The 20,385-nt window shown below is 33.0% G+C and overlaps 2 protein-coding genes across 7 annotated transcripts in view; both read right to left on the bottom strand.

Moving 5' to 3' along the window:
- The window catches only part of LOC149784302 (von Willebrand factor A domain-containing protein 5A-like), a 133,081-nt gene that overhangs the window by 56,664 nt on the left and 56,032 nt on the right, over nucleotides 1-20,385 (bottom strand). The window lies entirely within an intron of this gene.
- Nucleotides 750-9,011, bottom strand: LOC149784304 (carbonic anhydrase-like). Its single transcript, XM_089933253.1, has 6 exons — nucleotides 8,846-9,011; nucleotides 8,171-8,319; nucleotides 5,401-5,493; nucleotides 4,812-4,875; nucleotides 2,626-2,783; nucleotides 750-1,907 (listed from the first exon to the last, which is right to left on the bottom strand). The coding sequence occupies exons 1-6, from the start codon at nucleotides 8,904-8,906 to the stop codon at nucleotides 1,698-1,700; spliced, it is 735 nt and encodes a 244-aa protein (XP_089789379.1). The 5' UTR covers nucleotides 8,907-9,011; the 3' UTR covers nucleotides 750-1,697.

The following is a 20,385-nucleotide window of genomic DNA, read 5'->3' as shown; positions in this document are numbered from 1 at the left end:
AGCAGACACACTCGCATGGCGACCTAGTAATATATTCTCTTCTATCTACACAATCATTCCTAATCCCTATGAAATAAATCAAGAAGGATGCTTGATAATAATGCAGAAAATGCTACGGGTGCCGTTTAACCGCTGCCCTGGGTTCGAATCTCCGTAGAATACGAATTAAGAATTATGTAACCTGTATAATAATATTATCTAAATTAAAGGTTAATTATGCCTAGTACTATCAAAAATTCTCCAAGATTAGTAATTTTCCTTTTGTTTTTCTTGTATATTTGTATTTATCGATAAATTATTGTATATACCTTTTATATTTGCTTGATATTAATCCGTTAATGACTATATACGTAGATGAGAATTAAATTCCACGATTCCATGCGAGTGTGTCTGTTACTTACGAATGCATTTAACACCGAATAATTTGCTTCATTTGTTCCTGTTTTATCCTTAGTCATGATACAATATTGCATTCAAATTATCTAAACCGTGTGATATTATTATTATTATTATTATTATTATTAATATATATATATATATATATATATATATATATATATATACATCTATCTATCTATCTATCTATCTATTTATCTATCTATCTATCTATATATATATATATATATATATATATATATATATATATATATATATATATATATATATATATAAAGAGCGAAGGCTCGCACTCTAAGTTGAACGCCATAAAGACTGTATAATGAGTCTGCTATGATCACAACCGATCTCCAAACTGATTATAAATGTGTGGTGTCCTAAAAAGTTTGCGTTTTATTTTCTGATATTAATAGGCACAGATGAATTCCTGACTGAAATGAGTAGGAACAATAAATATGTATTACCTGCAATAGGATTGGATCCATTTTGCATATTGTGAAAAGCTCATGAAGTAAACCATGCATTTTACAGCATTGTGACAACTTAGTTGCGCTTAATCGGAAATTGAAGCGGTTTCCAATATAATTTTCCATAAGCAAAAATTAAGGTGACATTGTTCATGCTTCAATTAACTTTATAAGGCTGTACTCTTTAACGGTGCCCCCAGAGCACAAATGACTAGACGATTAATGTTTCACGATGATCCATGCAAACTAGCTGAGCTCTAAAATTTTTATTTCCAGACCATCACACTGTTAAAGCAATTTCTTTAAATATAGGAAGAGCAATTTTTATGGTCTGGAATTACAATTAACAAAGCAAATAGATGCAAAATATTGAATTAACATGTTTTAGGTAGTGAAGCTTACTGTGCGTCATTCAAGCAGAGCCATGAATCAAATGGCTCAGTAGCCACTTTAAAAAGCTACTTTCCTGACAACAGATTAAATAGTGTTTCAGAGAAACATATTACAAAACATGGGTCTTCAAATCAGCATCTGCTCTATTAAATGGATTGTTCAATACCGTATTTCCTTTGTTATATTTACCGAAACATATAGAGATTGAAGCCAACATATCAGCGTTTATTAAAACAAGTGTTTTCAACATCCCTTTATTTATTTTCATACAACAGAATTGAATTAATTGGACTCGGCTGTTTAGGAATAACTGAAAGAACAATCCGTACCTTCGAACGACGACTGTATCCGAAATTTACAAAAGGAATAATATAATCATATGCTGCAGATCCATATTCACTAGAAACAAAGTTATACTTAGCACAGGCTGAGCAAGTTTCACTAATGTTCTAGATGCTTTAGAGGCGAATGTTGCTGGCCAAAATGCATTGTCGGGCTCCTCTTGTCTGCTCTTTGTTTTCCTCTAGTCCACACATCTTTGCTGCAGGAAACTATTCTTAGATTAAGAGGTTGCGTGGGGCGGAAGTCATTGGATATATCTCTGGTTGTTTGGTTCTCAAAAGTTTGATGAATATGTCTGAATGCATCTAACTGAAAAGACATGTATCCGAACGGCTTACGAACTTAGTCTAAGAATGCAGTAAAATATCATATCAAAATGTCATTTGTAATTTCCAAAGGAAAGAAAACTAAATTTCTTATCTTCTTATACATCATACTGATTTCTCTTCCCATTATTGTATGGATAAAATGCTAAAATACGTACATACATACATACATACGTAAATACATACATACATACATGCATACATACATGCATACATACATACATACATACATACATACATACATACATACATACATGCATGCATGCATGCATGCATGCATGCATGCATGCATACATACATACATACATACATACATACATACATACATACATGCATGCATGCATGCATGCATGCATGCATACATACATACATACATACATGCATGCATGCATGTATGGATACATACATACATACATACATACATACATACATACATACATACATAACATAAATAACTGGAGAAGCAGTAGCTCAACTGGTAGTATATCGGAATCGTAGCTTATTAAATACCTGCCTAGATCAGTCATCCACGGCTCCCTGTGTGTTCTCTCAGAAGGAATTTAGCTCCAGATTTCATTGGGTGTATTAAACATTAGTTATAGTTAGTAATGACAAATTTAAGAACCAGCTATAAAACAAGTTTATAAAATTAAATAAAAAATAATACAGTTAGATTTCTTTAAATCTTGTTTCTTAGTTACCTGTTGTGCAGAAATCTCGATTGTTTCATAGAATACGAACCAGTTGACACTCTCATAGCAAGGTGGAGTGGTCAGGCTGCCATTGTAACGGCAGTATGTGTCCAGCGTGCTGGGTAGAAGGTGGCGGAAGGGAAACGTTTCTAACATTGTGTGGTCACCTATACAATAAATTGCAATTTTTGTTGTAGAGGTTATCTTTCATTTTCCATAATAATTATGAGAATTGTTATTTTCGCTATATATATTAATAAATAGCATACCTATTATTCATCATTTCAGGTAAGTGAATATGAAGCTGATATGAAATTAATTAATAAAAAAAACAGTAATTGAGCGGGTAAAGTAATGATCCCCTAACAATTGAGTGCCCTAACGGAGAATAAAGCCTTCCAAGTCATTAAATAAAAGGATGTAAAAGATACACTTTGTTTGGGTCAATAAATCGCAACATATTTTCTTGCCAAATACCATACTAAATCACACAGTAGTGACATCGTTTGGATCGATTCAGTTTTTAGTGCAGTGTCCTTATAAGACAGCTACATAAAATAAGTATCTGCCTGTTTGAAGCAAGAGCAAAATATAAAAATACGATAAAGGTCAAGAGATGATACATGAATGTATTTGGCGCACTTCATCGTTCAAACAAACATTATTTATAGCTTCCTTAAATGCATAACTATAAAGAATCTCATTTATGTCGTGCTGTTGTACAGGTTGAATGCAAACTCGAGATAAAAGTTTACCATTCATTTTGTTAAAACAAATATTCACACAAAATAGACAGCCGAGAAAACATGTTGTGTAGTAACGGCAAAAATAGTCTACTTTATTTTTCCATAATTTTAGCATACAGATTCAAATTTAATTTCCAGTTCACGAATACATTAGGGTTACTCTAACCTTTTCTGGAGCCCCCTGTGACAAAGTAGACTAAAGCGCTCTCCGTTACGGATCACTGCCGTCTCACCTCTGCGTGGTTTCTGGTCTTCGATTCCGCGAATGTTGGTATGTGAGAAAGCTTACCAGTAGCTTCTCGTGGGTCGGAGGTTCTTTCCGTGGTTTTCCCGGTTTATTCCTCCTCCATTAATACTGAAGGCCATGGATATCCTATCGCCTGCTGAAAAATGGCGTTAAACGCCCACAACAACTCAACAACAACAACAACAACAACAACAACTATCATTTAAAGTTATACAGTGTTGAATTCTTATCACACACACATCAGATATATATATCCAGAAACATATACGAGAACAATATGAATATTATATTAGTCGCTAATGTCAGTGAATCTGCAATGGTGGAAGCGAGGAAATCACTTCCACCAAAGTAAAATATACCCCCTTTCGCCAAAGCTATGTATGAGAGCATCCGCACATGACACTTGCTATAAATATGCAGGAAAGGAAAATTTAATTAGGTCATGATGGAGTCAAAGAAGGAGTTAAATTGTTCGTATAATACATATGTTTATCCATGAATTGTGTGTATGAGTGTTGGTTCGTTTGAAACAAATATCGAGCCTCACGTCTATGTGCAAGCATGATTGTGTCTTAATATAAATAATTGTTAAAACCTACACTTAGTGCGTATGGCGGAAAAATAATATGATCTGATTTGTAACTGAATCATTATATTTGAATAATATAAAATCACAAGATACATACATGTATATGTATGCTTACGCATTCTCATGCATATATAAACTACATTCACCACTTGAAGTTTGAGTCTTTGAACAATAAATAATTATTTTAAAAAGCAAAATATCAACCACAACGAGCTTTGCTGTGTAATTTTATATTGATCTGAGATCGTCATAACTTACATATTTGTCTTATGTAATTGTGCTTTTGTATTCAGAGCATACCTTACCATTGTCCTAATATGTATGCCAACATTTGCATTTTAAGAAACAACATACAAAAATCTCAGTTGTCTTTGAAATAATATGTTTTGAGTTAATAAATATGATAAGTATAAATTATCATACCAACTCCCTGATTTTGTGTGGAAGTGTGTTTGCGTGGAATAAATTTAGCATCCTACCCCACATTGTTATGGATAATTGTGCGTTTGTACGCAAGGAATATGAAGCGTTCAGTCTCAATGTGTGTGAGCGATCCACAACTTGATGTACTTCACAGAAGCATAAATACCTGCTTAATAATCGGAACATTTACCTTTATAGGGTACTTTCGATAAATGATCGATGAGGTCAGCTAAGTGAATATTGTGATTTCCAACCTGAAACGACAAGAACTCAATAAATAAGGACTGACATTCAGACATAGCAATTATCTATTTCTTAGCATATAATAATTGTTCTGCATCGGGTTGATTCAAGCACTTTGAACTGTTTTCCTATATGTAACTTAGTTTACGTAAACCTTTATAGTGCGATAATTCGTATCGACTAACATAAGAGATGGAGCTAAAGATTATACTTTAAAGGAAACGATAATCAATATTTAGTTATGACTGACATAACGAAAATGAAAGATGACAGCTGGAGACATGAAACTTGTGTAAGGAATAACACAAGATAGTTTACTTGTAGGAGCAAACGGCAGGAAAACGAACAGCTAACATTAAAGAAAAGGAAAATTCAACATATTTCGTTATGCTAGATCCTTGACAAAATAAGCTATGTTGGAATCTGATATGAGAATTACGAGAATTACAGCTAAAATCAGTACAAAGAAGTATCAGAAGCATTCGATAAGGAGATTATATTAGTGAATGATGATGTACAGCCAAAACAGTCCATACCCGAAACAAAAATGCCAGCACAGCAAGACCACCGTCTTTATCCAAGGCTTCACTAAAGTTCGTGTAATTTGTGCTATAATGTACAATGTGCATCTGAAACAGAAATGCGCGCCCAGTTATCTTCTAAATAGCAAATGTAACTTTATCCCTTGTGCTTCACTTTGCAAGGGGCAATATATATATATATATATATATATATATATATATATATATATATATATATATATATATAACGTAAAGTTGATACATTCATTAAGACAGTCATGAAAAGTGATAGTCAAAATATTAAATCATGTCATTGTTTCTTGGTAAAATTCTTGGACTGGTGCGTAGAGTATTTAATCTGTGCTGAGCGTATCTCCAACTGCGTGTAAAATGTTACGACTCTGATAGATGTGCGACAGCTCTTGGCTTCAGCATGATTTTCTGTGCTATATATTAGCACTTGTCGTAGTCTGGACCATTCTATTTGAGAAAAGATACGTATATTTCTCTTAAATGTTGTTTTCAATGATCACAAAGGTATTTTCAATTACTACGTCTCTCACGTTTGCTGTTGACATTGCGAATGTCATGTTCATTCCTATACTGTTTGAAAGTTTTGTTTCTGATTCAGTGAACTCGTCCAAATCGTTAACTTCATCATTTTTACTTTTAAATAGACTAAACTACATGTTTAGTTCATTTACAAATAAATCTAATCAACGAAATCGAAATAATCTACTACACGTGTGTACACGGTTTGTTTACAAAGTAGTTCCTAATACACTATACTATTTTTGATACACGTGCCATGCGTGTGCTTGCAACACTCAGGCGTTCAGAACCGTGAAATATTTCACGATTTCGATAAAGTCAAGTTAACGGCTACAAAAATGAGCGTGAAATGATTATTGTTCTGCTAAATTTAAGAGAACTCATATAATGTATGCATATGTGTGTCGATGTGATTTGGAATTATAGCTTCATTTAAAAATATTTTCAGTAATATCTCTACGACGTCTGCCGTGTGGCAGTTTTCAGTGATATATGGCACGGCTATATCATATCGCAGACATCTACCATCATGTCCCATCCAGTTACACTATTATATAAAAAAACGACCAGCCCTAACACTAATCTCTTAATTCTGAGTTCCTGGCGAAGTAGCTGCTAGGATCATTGGTATAAGTCTTTGAGATAACTCGGTTGTAGTTCGAACTCGCTACCTCCCGCATCCGAAACTGACGCTTTTACCACTAAGGCCACCAAAGCGTGCAAATATAGGTATAAAAACGGAAATAATGATGAAACATTCGATGGACAATCAATATCCTATATCCGTTTTTCAACATTAGCTCATTGGTGCGAATTGAAAGCTAATACAAAGTTTCATTCTCTTTTTTTCACTCATCATTTGTCATTTTAAACAACTGTACTATTGATTTTAGAAACATGCGTCACTCAAATACTTTCATTTTTTACTTTCACCAGACATTATGTTGTATTCGTCTGAAACATTTATACATAACCGAAAGGCATCGATGTCATGATATTTCCTGTGAAGTTTGTAAACATCTGGTCCATAACCTAGCGACCAAGACATTGTATGGCAGACTGCCATTATTTTCCTAAGCTAGTAAAGCGTTGGTGTTGTGAGTAGTATACATACCGAACATTCATATAAAGTTTGTTTGAAGTTGGCCCAGAAAATCTGGAATTGTCAGAAATAGGGTTCATATTTAGGCCTTGTTTTCAAGAAAACATTTTGTTTTGGTTATATATACTTTCGTAGCACGTGGTCCAAAACGAATAATAAATAGTCACTACAAAGTTTGTACACCGACAAAGTTTGGAACATTGCATTGGCAAAGATACCGTCTTGAATGTTGCTATGGTATTGCATTTCTTGCTAGCATAAGGCGCCTACAGAAGTAATAAATGAACAGTTTGTAGGTATTATTTTTGTATAGGATATGTGGAAAATCTCTGTAAAAGATCCATAGCAGTTTTACCTTTACCTTGAGTCAATTTTAGCATAAACAGTCCATATCATTTTATGTAAATCATTTTTCCTTATTTCGAAACCGGTACTATAAGGTGACGTCCTGTAGCAGTTACCCTGTGTATATGTGTATTTTTAGTGAATTGTTCGTGAATTGATAAATGGGGAAATAATGAAATCTTTCAAATCCATAACAAGATCAAACATAACGAGACCATGTATATGTAAGTCTGTATTCGAGACTATACAAAAAACAGTGACAAAAAACAAACAAACATCAGCAGGCTCTACACATTTGTTCAACTGGACGTTGCTTGCTTTTTACCTTTGTGCGGAAAGATTGTATGTGGCTCAGATATTATTTACCTATTTTTGAACATGCCCTGTTCAGTTGCACATAATATGTTCTATTCCAGAGATATACAATCCTATTACGCCATAGTCTACGCTAACCGTTATATTTAAAATTTAGTAAAGCAGCCGAAATTCTGATTTGGACGACACAGTTTGCAACATTAGCTTGGGTTACATGGTCGGTTTCTGGTTCCATTTCTGTGCAATGGAAAAGTAACCAAAACCTAGAAAGAAATACATAATACGAAATCCAAGTCAACTTTTGGTGCTCTAGTCGGCACTATGAGAATTTTCTCAGATATATTAAATTCTTAGCAACAGCTAAGGAAAAGAAGAAAATATGCATATATAAGGCAAATTAAATTAGTCTCGATGAACGTTTGTGCGTGTTTGCAATGATAGAAGTTATATATTGAATTTTTTTATGTTTACCTCGATTGGGAAATAATTCCCATCGATGGCATGCTCGGATCCACGTTTATCAATCTTTCCCCAATGGAAATGAAACTGCTTTGCTTTATAAACACCCGTCAGACCTCCCCCAGTAATGGAACTGGGCTCACCCTTCATTTCTACCTCGACTGCAAGGAATACTCAAAGATTTTGGAAATGTATCCCATTCCTACGCCAATCTATACATGTCAACGCTTTGATAGTGAAACTATGCTTATCCATATGAATTCGAATATATATATATATATATATATATATATATATATATATATATATATATATATATATATATATCTTTCCCTCCTGATATTCTTTAATTTTCATGTTCTTTTAGATTTATTTTTATTCTCCTACGGAAAAGGAATCTTAATTACATGCACGTTTTCCAGGTTGTCACTTCGTGACACTCTGTATTCGAGAGCAAGCATGATCTGAATTTTACTTAGATAAGCTGATTTGTATTTCTACTAACTTTAAAACGTCTCAGTGAGTATTGTTTGTCTGTTCATATTCATTGTGTTGCTTTTAAGCATACGTATCCGTACACACTGAACGCCATATATGTATGTTACTGTTTGTAGTGAAAGATATTTTAGATTAACGGTCTTGAATGAGGCATTCACATTTAGTAAATTAATATAGATATGCGCTTACCGGTATGACCATTATTTTCTAAACGCATTTGTAGCTTGGATGGCGAGTCACAATCTCTCATATGAATTGGAACCAGCCGTTCACTATCCACGACAGCCTCATTCGTTACAATATTGACGGGCGATTGACGCAATCCGGAACAATAGGGAAAGTTAACACTCCAATGGCGCGGTCCTCAATGTGATAGAAAAGATATGTTACGTCGAATGAAAGTTATACCCAAAGATTATTTACTGCGGCATTATTTAATGTCGAGGATATATGTAAATTGCACTTCTATCGGTAATGCACGAAAAGCTGCACATTATACAACCATTATTTACCTAACATATTTTTGAAATATCCGACTCATACAATCTCTGTGCTATAACCATTCGTTGTCTCAGTGTTTAATTTACTGAGTTTATAATGTTTGCTAATTTCATTGTTGTTCCATATATTGCAAGACCTGTACATTATAAATTGTTGCATTGTTTAAGCATGCACCAAAGACGAAACTTAGAAGGTATTTAATGCAAACTCTAAGCGTTGAAACTGGGTCATAATAAAATCACTAAATTCTATATTACTATATTTGAATTTAAATACAAATACCAAACCGTAAGCTGCTGATATCAATCGTATTGTCCTCCCCTAACACAGTAGCAAATACATAACCTTGAATCTATACTAAAATTGTTTGCAGCTGTACTTTGAATCAACACATCGTTGTTGACTTTAACATCTATCAAAGGCTCTCTGCTTATTAGAAAGCGCCTCATCTTTTTATCAGACTTCAACCTTAATCACGTTTGCATAATGTGTGTATTACGAACGTCATTACGTGATGTTTATGTCTGAATTATAATTTTAAAAAAATGATAAAACTTTAAAAAAATGAGACTAACCTAGGAGAGATTTCAAGTCTCCAAAAAATAAACAATGAGAAGAATAATGTGAAAGATTTATCAATTTGACAAAATTGTAGTAAATTATAAAAAACAAACCTGGATTGTTATTAAATTGTAACATATTGCTAAACAATTTAAAAAAGCAATTTGTAAACTTGGTAATAAGAGCAAAAGTGAAGCTAAGCTATATAACATTAGCAAACAATAAATGTGGAATAATTATTTTATTTAAGAATCAAATTGCAACTAATTGTTGAGTATTAATCTGCAATTATAAAAGATAAAATATTTATAATCCTCTATGATTACTTCTATATACCTTGATTGCTTTCATAGTAATCCGGAATGACTATGTTGACACATACTAATTAAATACTAGGTCGTCGTGCCAGTGTGTCTGCTATACACGAGTGCATATAAAACTGATTGAGAAACATCATATTTTGGTGATAAGTGCTTAGTCGTAATGGTATATGGTGAAACAAAAGTTGTTATGGAGGGCGAAATTGGGTAAAAATGAAAAACTTACCATCACGTCCTTTATATGACCAATCATTTCCTAAAATATCAAAAATTATATATATATATATATATATATATATATATATATATATATATATATATATATATAGATAGATAGATAGATAGATAGACAGACAGACAGATATATATATATATATATATATATATATATATATATATATATATATATATATATATATATATATATATATATATACATACATATAGATAAACAGAGATAGATAGATAGATATACTAACATACAGATAGATAGAGAGAGAGAGAGATAGATAAATAGATAGATATATAGAAAAGATGAAGAAAAAGAGGGAGAAAGAGAGACACAAGCGTGTATTTATACATTGGCCGGGATGATTGCGCGCAATGCATGTACTCTCTCGAGTATGTACACAAGTTTGAACAGCACCCATACCTAAATATATATCTACTTCCGCACAGCTCTGTGTCATGTCTTTATTATTGATTTTGCTGTCAGTTATCATCCTGAATAATATATTAAAACTTCATCGCTAGAATAGGAAACGCATAGAGTAAGTTATAGAATATAACATAATTTCATTTCACGAGCATTTTGAGAATATTACTACCGTAGCTACCAAAAGGAGTGACAATAGGAACATTGACGTATCCTGACTTTAATCTGGATCGTTAGGATCTTAAGACAAGCCCTTACTAAACTGGATGTTCACTATACCATACCATGGTCATGATATTATCTGAGTTTCATGATTGCTATAGTTACAGTCATAGGGTGCACAGAGGGTGAATGCTTTTGTTTGTTTCACGTCACGGAATGCTGTCAGACAGAATAGTTTTCATTTCATGAACTTTAAACATTCGGTTTAACTAGGCACTGAATTTGAGGACTCATGCGAACTTGACGCTTGAGAGAATACAGAAAGTGAATACATTGTCTTGACCTGAGCAAACACAAATATATAGTATGAGAGAAGGCTTGACAGCTCAAATATTTAACGAATGCACTTGGTTTTAAATTTATTAATTTATTCATACTTATTTCCTCCTTTATGAGATTTGCAACAGCATCAAAAGGGAAAATGCAAATATATGAAAATCTAAAGGATATGACGAAGATTTACAAACATAAATCAAACCCACATATAAATTTAAGAGAGAGCAAATGTTTATTTGTTTTAAATTGGAGTGATCCAATATATCTGTATTGTTATTAAATATCTTGAACAAAAATGGGTCTGATCATTTCTCGACCGTGAAATGTCTCCTCTCCCTGGGCGAAAGACAAGCTTATTATTAGTTCCCGAATAAGTGACGGTACTATACACCTACATAATGAATAAAACACTAGAATCAAACATGACGCTCCAAAACGCCAGTTCAAGATAAAATAATTCCTTTGTATATGTCTATCGTTGCCATATACTACGTTATCCTAGGAAAGAAACCAAACATTATAATTAGGTCAGCGATATAAGTCCATTCGTTTTGTCTGACATTACTATCAGCTAATAACAACGGATCTGCTGTGCGTATTGATGTAAACTCGTTTTATATTAGATCATGCGCCTAAAGTCTCCTGATTATGGTTTGAAATACAATATTTTATGTTATATTATATTATATTATGTTATATTATATTATATTATATTATATTATATTATATTATATTATATTATATTATATTATAGTGTTGTATTATATTATATTATGTTATATTATATTATATTATATTATATTATATCATATTATATTATATTATATTATATTATATTATATTATATTATATTATATTATATTATATTATATTATATTATATTACATTATATTATATTTTATTATAGTGTTGTATTATATTATATTATATTATATTATATTATATTATATTATATTATATTATATTATATTATATTATATTATATTATATTATATTATGACCTCTAGGCTCCTATAGGTTTTAAAAACTCTTTTGAATCTATTTTGCGTGTATTTTGCGAAATGGATATTTCATCAGTATTATAATTCTATTTGTATGTGTACTATAATTAAATTTCTTAAGATAAATGTTTCATATTTGCTGGTTAGATAATATCATTAATGAAGTACGGGGAAATATTATACTGTGTTACTATTTCAGCAGAAACAAATTATAGTTATTAAATGAATGATTAAGTCAAATGTTGCGCTTATTCGGCAGAAACAAAACAATATTTTGTACTGGAATTTATGTTTATGTTTGTGAAAAAAATATTAGAGATATAAAATCACAAGTTAAGGACTTTATCGGAGGTTTCATGGCCGAAAATCTATTACAGTTTACTTGTTGAAATGGCATCATTTTTGATGATTCAATCCATAATGCAACGCGCCAGATGGTTTGGTTATTTTGTGCAGCATTATAAAGACAAAGGCCGTTTGTTATGATAGCTTTTGATTTGTAAGATCTTTGGGGTGGAGAGGGAGACTGGTAGGGACATTCAGTCTTTTCGTTTTGTTGGGATAAAATCAATCTTACCTTTCCATTCCTGACTGTAATAACCACACCCCAATGAATATTTAAAATAAATCAAACTAGAAGGCATGAAACGCAAGTTTCGAGATCAGAATAGACCTCTATTATATATGTAGAAAGGTGGTGCATATTACACGGTTCTATTAAAAAATATATCAATTTATTCTTTCTGCTCTTTTCATGTATACTAAAACTCGTCGTACTTACATAGAATACAACAAAAATGTGCAAGGTAGAGGTCACAGATAAATACTGCACCAAAGTATTTATTCATTACGTAAATAATTAATTCTATACTCAACATAGTTGTGATGTAACTAAATGTGATATATTTGCATTTGATTGATTCATTGATTTAATCATTTCGAATTTGCAGACACTTATTGACAATATTAGAAAACTAAATTACAGTGAAGATAATATGTTTGAACTGTACTGCCGATTTTGCGTTATAGCAGTAGTTGAAAAATTCATGTGAAGCTGCGGCTGGATGTATTGCAGCAAACGCTGGGACGAATATCGGTTTCTACTTATAGTGCGTAGATTTGACAGGCTCCAATAAAAGTTCAACGTTCTACCTATGGAATTACCGTTCTATTTAAGTAACATATCAGATAATGCGCTGCATTTCGTCTTAGGGAGACATTTCGTTATACACTACATGTTCTGAATGAAATAATGAACTGTTATAAATGTGAAAGATGTAATTTGGTGACTCTGAAGGACAACCGATCATGACAACACTTATCAGTGTTCATCAGATCTCCATTTTGTGACATCTCGAATTAATGAGATTGCTGTATCTGTCTTCATAAAATCACTTACACGTCGGTGTCGTTTAATCCACATGCATTGCAATGACTACATACCAATGTCGTTTTAAACAAATTACTCATCAGTGTTGTTTTTAATGTAAATATACATCAACAACTGTATTTTCAGTATGAGGCAAACTCGATTTCTCAAATACAAGAAGGTCGCACATTAAGCAGAGCTTCGTAGATAATGACGCATATCTCACGATGAACCCCAAATCCCTTTTTTTAATGAGAATTGCAAGTCTCAAGCGTGAATGTGTGCGTACATTTTGTGTTATTATTTTGTTTCCTTGAATGTGTTTATATTATCACGTTTTAGTGGTCATAGACGGGGAAAGCCAGTTTGAAATCCCTAAGAGGCGATAAAGGGTGGTGCTCAAGTATTTGCAATTACCCCAGTAACGAAAATATTCATCCTTCGACACTGACATGTTTGCTTCCTTGCTTATTATACAAAACAGTAAGGATGGGCATAGATTACCACAATAGTTTCGACGCTTGGATATGACTGTTACAGTTATTATTCCACGCCAGAAATATGACCAAAATAAGCATGAGGTACATTGGAATAGAGCTTTGCATGCCTAACGTGTATGTCAAATTAGAAATGATAATGTAATATAACTTCAATTCTTTGTGCTCAATACTACCAATGTTTAAAGACATTATCCTAGCTGTTAATACATTAATGCAGTATTCATCATCCATATTAGGTTTCGACAGTTTTCGCTATAATAATAATAATAATAATAAGCACAAAGATATCATTAAAATATATAAAGATATTATTAGTTGCGGAAAATGTTAACTTACCAACATGTCCTTGCGTTGGATGTAGATACATGGACGACAGTATTGTAACTAAATGCAACATCTTCATGCAGGACCAGGGTTACATAATGTATCTTTTCGTCGTCTGGCTTGTAATGAACTTATAATGTTAAGATGTGCCAAGGATATATATTCAATATACAATATCCCGTCATCCTTGCTCAAAGTGACTGACACTGTATATTGTGACTTGATGAAGGAAATCACGTCCTACTAAATTCTTTATTCAACTTTCACAATGTTGAAAGGCATGTGAATAATTTTCCAACGACATACAGCGATACAAAGTTGCTAACTTCTTTAACTAAATATTTTTTCATTGGTTAGAAGTGTGACTGACGTAAAACGGAAATAAAAATTATTATGTTGCGATACACAATACGTGAATGTCTCACTAACATCATTGAGTAATGGGAGATGGTGCAAGTGCTTTATTATGATATACATATATATATAGTTCGACACTGGTCCGATTACGCTTTCTGGTTTTGTCATAAATACATATGTCAACTAGTGATATAAATGACATGAAAAAAGCGTGGTTGGATAATGTCTGCCAAGAAAGTGCTACATTTGCAATGTTTATACATGATGTTATGTATATCAGAAATATATATTCTTACTAATCAGAAACAAATTAAAGTAATAGGCTCCAAATAATAACAAAATATCATTATTAAGACAGGAAAACTAATGCAGATATAGCATGATCATTTCTCCTACAAGGACAACAAGAAAACTCAAGATTGTTTCTTAATCATCGGAATCAAATTTATATTGAAACGTTTATTAAATAGGAGTCCCATAAAGTAAAAAAAACCTTTCGAGAACTAAGTGCACGACCAAGCAAAATACTCCAAATAGGCAACAAAATCTGCATCAATAGGAAAGGGTGTATTAGTAAAGGACCAAATATAAGACACTACTGTGCGTGTATTGATTATAATTAATATTGTTGAGTGTTATATCTTAAAATTGTATTAGTTTACCTAACACTGACATACTTTTGCAGCTCTATTCCGCTTGAAAAATATTGGAATATACATATACCATTCCTCCCAATCTGGTTAATACTGACGCATCCTTGCCAATGATACCCTTGTTAATCATGTTCAACTATCCGTACCACAGAAGGTTGCCTGCGTGGATAATGTTGGCATTACCCTTACCACAATAACTATACCCAGAATACAGAGACCTATACCCTTCCAATGGTGAGCTTGATGTCGAGTTTCTCGATTTAAATCTTTATAGAATACGATAACTGGTTTCCAATCATCCTTTTACGCAAATTCAGTGTCGTTAGATTTCCTATTCTTGTGAATTTCGGTGCTCTTCTTTCTGCTCAGTTGCTGGTCCATATAATGATAACATATCTTTGCCATAATCTCCCATCTGGAGAGTGTTCATATTTAACTAGCAATAATACCCGTCTGCATATTGCATGCATCGATTTATCTCTGAATTTATATAAAAAAGGATTATCTTTAAACCGTTAATATCTACATTTTAAATACGCTTTATGCATTCACATCTGAAAATATTTAGAAGATAATTGACTTGCAGGATATCCGTAGTTGTATAATGAGGTTAGTGTATCTAATATTTAAAAATCGTAGCATATATTTCATATATACTATCTTGTTCTTTATAAGGCTTGTTTTGCATGATATTCAGAGAATCTCGGCGAGAATACGAATATGGAGTAGAAAAAATCGATATGAATATGTCTCCATTTTTACAGAGTCGTAACGAACCTCAAACGCTGAAAGGGCGTCTCAATATATATATATATATATATATATATATATATATATATATATATATATATATATATATATATATATACATATTTTACATTTTCCTCGAAGCGTCCGAATTTCCAGTGTTTGTCCTACAAGAACATATATACATATATGCAAAGATACAAATTATTCCTCGGGGGTGAGATTTGAATTATGGGTCACTTATGTTTAAGGATAAACTTCGTTAGTCGTTTTTCATGATAATCTTTCTAAGGAGAATATGCCATCGTTCTGGAAATGAATAATTACCGCAAAACAGTTTAGTTCTCGGTAACGATGAAACATTATTTGATATTATTATTTTATCTTCAAAATATTAGGAAATCGAACATTCCAAAATACTGAATATTTGGTGACTTCTTCCATTGTCTCCAACGACCAACGTATGCTCAAAAATGAACAAAGACATGATTTAAAAGTTAAGATTGCAAATCTCTCGAGTAGTTTTATCATCTGCAGTTTATCTTTGACTTTTCCAGGCCGTCTACCCTGGATATCCAACGCACCGTGTTTACTCCTATAGTTTAAGGAATTTTCGCAGCTTAGTGTACAAGCGCAGTCACATCTATTACTATGCGCATGTCTCAGGATACAGAGAAAGAGTAAAATACATTGAAATTATTTTATCACTAAAATGACTTAATTGAATACTTTAATTGTACCACATATAATAACGATTAAGCAAAACTTTTTGCTACATACTAAATGTGCTTTGGGGCTAACATCTCTGTGCAATACGTGACTATATTGCTCAATTTGGACCTGCTTGCTTTAGACTAGGGAATACAAATATAAGTATACCTCAGTGTTGCTCTTGTTCGAAACGTTAATTACAGTAGTTGTACGTTAAAGCAAGTGTAGGTTCTTTATTTATCGTCTTTTGGAATCAAACACCCTCAAAATGAGAGTGTGTTTTGAGTTGAGAAAGAGATTATGCGTGGTATCGATTTACGTAGCTATAACAGATTATCGGTCATGTTGTTGCGATGTCTGCAGTGTTGTACTTCATACTGATGTGTAGCACTGAGGTATCCTGCCGAAGACATGTAGCATGATGTCCCACCCAGTCACATTTTCCTGACACCAGGCCGACCAGTGCAAAATCTAACCAAGTTATGTTGAGCGTCTAGCGAGGTAGGTGTTAGCCGCATTTTTATATGAGGTTCAAACCCGCGATCCCCCGCATCCGAGGTGGACGCCATAATCACTAGGCCACCTGAGCAGTCCTTGAGAGAGAGAGAGAGAGAGAGAGAGAGAGAGAGAGAGAGAGAGAAAGAGAGATGAAGAAAGATCTTTCAGTCAGCTTATTATTTTTCGGAGCAAAATATAATGTGCAAATACAATATATATATATATATATATATATATATATATATATATATATATATATATATACCCTTTCAAGATGCAACGCGATACGTGCTTTAGTGGGTAACCATGTCCGTCAATCATAAGTTTTATTTAGGCCTTAACTATTTTTTTCACTGATTCGGCGAGAGTGATCATATTTGCAATGAAGCTTTATGACGATCAGTGAATGACATACGCTTGTATCCTGGATGCATTATCGATGAGGAGAAAATAGATTGGTCTTAAAATGTCCCATTTTAGTTCACTTTACCGAAGGCTAACTGAAGTTGTGTCATCGCCCTTATTCCCCCAGTTATTGTGATTCGTGCTACATCCGTCTGGCGATTGCTGCTTATTAGCCCTTAGTTTCCTATCAGCTTTCCTTTGATTATGCGCTAAATCCACGCATATTTATGAGGCAATTATGCATATAATTAGCGGAGTTTGTTGCACTTCTAGCAGTCTAGATCAGATAAATGTTTTATATATAGCCTTATAACATCGAGATCAATGATCCTTTTGACGGTAAGCGACATTCAAAAATATAATTCGACTGATCCTGGATCTAATCGAGTGAGCTTATTGCTAGTTTAGCAGCCATGTTCCTGATTAGTTTTGATCCGATTTGGTAAGATTATGTATATTTGATTTATATTGTGCGCTTGATATTTGTCGGTCATTAAGGGTTTTGGATGCGGATTTTACATACCCTACTATTATATTATATGCTCATACGTTATAAACAAGATGTTTAATAGATTTATTTAGGGCCTAACATTGTTTTGTTTTGTTTGTGGAATTTACCGTTGGAATAATTCATTTTCCAGAACATTCGATTGTATTGTAGGACAAAAGGAGGGAATGTGTATAAATAGGGAGTGGACAAAGAAATAATTCATTCCAGCTTTATATCACGCGGTGGGAATCCATTATCGGAGGTTGCAACTATGTTCAATATATAATTCGAAAGGAATTTTTAAGTGTATGCGTGTGTGTTATTTGGATTTGTAACGCAGCTTGAACAGTTGTTCAGTCATATCGCTACAATGTATGCAAGATGACAATTTATAGTGATGTCTAGCAATGGGGCATCAAGCCCCAACTATGAAGCATGATGTCCCAGCAAGTCACATTGTCCTGACACCAGGCCGACCAGGTCAAAATTGTACAGATTAATGCTGAGCGCCTAGCGATGCAACCATTGGTACCATCTTTGGTATGACTCGGTCGTGGTTCAATCACGCGACATTTCGCATCCGAGGCGGACGTACCAACCACTATATCAGCGACGCGTTCTGGAATTTTTAAAATTATTTATTGGAATTGCCAAGTGCTAAATAGACTATATTAAGGTATCATTTTGAATTATGGATAACTCCTTCAAATAGATCGCATCATTGTAGTATAGCAGGGCATTCAGGACTATTGAAATACTTTTCGACAGTGATATTGCATTTAGGATTATATGGAATTTAATTCACAATATTGGAAGTATCTATTAAATTTTAACTTTTAATTTAGAGACAAAATTGATTTTTTACCAAAGTTGATGGTTTCAATTATTTCTTTTTTTCACAAATTTAAGACCTAGAGTCTTAAAAAAGATTGTGTCACTAGGATCGCACACGAGTTTGATTGTGAGCAATATTTTCGCGTAGTAATATGTTATCAATCAATGTGATTTAAGTGAATGTTTAAACACTTATCTGAAAAATCGCAAATGAAGCTTTATAATTATTTTACATAACTATTTGAATGAGGTGATCTAGCATTTGATTACTGAGCTTATTTCCGCTGTAGATTCCAGCTGAGGCAAGATTTTGATTAAATTTTATACATACAGTTTTATCATAAGGCGATTTGATTAGTGAATTGATCGACCTTCACATACATGATAGAGTTTTTTGTTCTACCTGGTTTGTTGGGCTTCTTTAAATTCTGGATTTTATTTCGTTACTGTCTTTAAAAACAGAATCTAATAAGCTGATAATAAAAAATTAAATCAATACGATCTTGCATGAAGTTGGTATATTGTAATCCAAGTTCAAAATATGAGAAATTCTGAGACACACAGGCATCTATTTGGACGAGTTTGTTACAAATCGGAGCCCATGCTTCTGAGTTATTTCTTATTTTGATTACTGTTCCAATATTAGCTCATCAACAACTATCACTATATTCATTGCTGGAAATAACTTTGCATATTAAAGCAACATCGTGACATCCTACTGTAGGTGAGTTTGTGTATAGTTCTGAGCAGTATATGTAAGCGTATGGCATCAAGACCATTGATCAATCGGATTATGAGCTTAAACTGGCCGCATTTTGAGACACATAATTCTCTTATACGGTTAGCTTGTCAACACTCCGTTCATAGTTTGATCTAACGTGGTGTATGTCATGCGATTAAGACGCAGAGATCTTGGACAAGCATTATTACGAGCGATATCTGCATCTATCATCAAAAACTTAACATGAACCAGGTGAGCAATATCGGGCTGCTTAAGGTCTCTTGTAATAGGTTTTATGGATTATTCCTTGCAATACGAAAAACAACTGTACTGCCCATTAGTGGGTAAAAATCTTTGGAGTGATGTTCAGAAGGATGAATATATAATAGCAAAGGCTTCAAATTCTTGTGGCAACACTGCTGAGACAAAACAACAAGTGCATATATATGTAATACCTAACAACCCTAGTTCAAAGTGAACTGCCTGGATCAACTACATTTGCCATGGTTATCCCATACTAGAATGACAATAAGGAATACATAATACGTATTTATTGTATTTTTAAGTAATGCAGCTTTTAATAT

The sequence above is a fragment of the Sinohyriopsis cumingii genome, chromosome 14, assembly GCF_028554795.1.
Source record: "Sinohyriopsis cumingii isolate HCF-2022 chromosome 14, ASM2855479v2, whole genome shotgun sequence".
Classification (NCBI taxonomy): domain Eukaryota; kingdom Metazoa; phylum Mollusca; class Bivalvia; order Unionida; family Unionidae; genus Sinohyriopsis; species Sinohyriopsis cumingii.
Note: the sequence above shows the minus strand (reverse complement) of the source record. Positions and strands in the feature narration are given on the sequence as shown.

What these genes read in the sequence shown, in the direction of transcription:
- LOC149784304 (XM_089933253.1), bottom strand. Translation starts at nt 8,906, where the DNA reads ATGAGAGATTGTGACTCGCCATCCAAGCTACAAATGCGTTTAGAAAAT. An exon ending in TGCTGGCATTTTTGTTTCGG is followed by an intron (nt 4,876 to 5,400) that starts GTATGGACTGTT and finishes TTGTCGTTTCAG; the next exon opens with GTTGGAAATCACAATATTCA. An exon ending in ATCGAAAGTACCCTATAAAG is followed by an intron (nt 2,784 to 4,811) that starts GTAAATGTTCCG and finishes TTTATTGTATAG; the next exon opens with GTGACCACACAATGTTAGAA.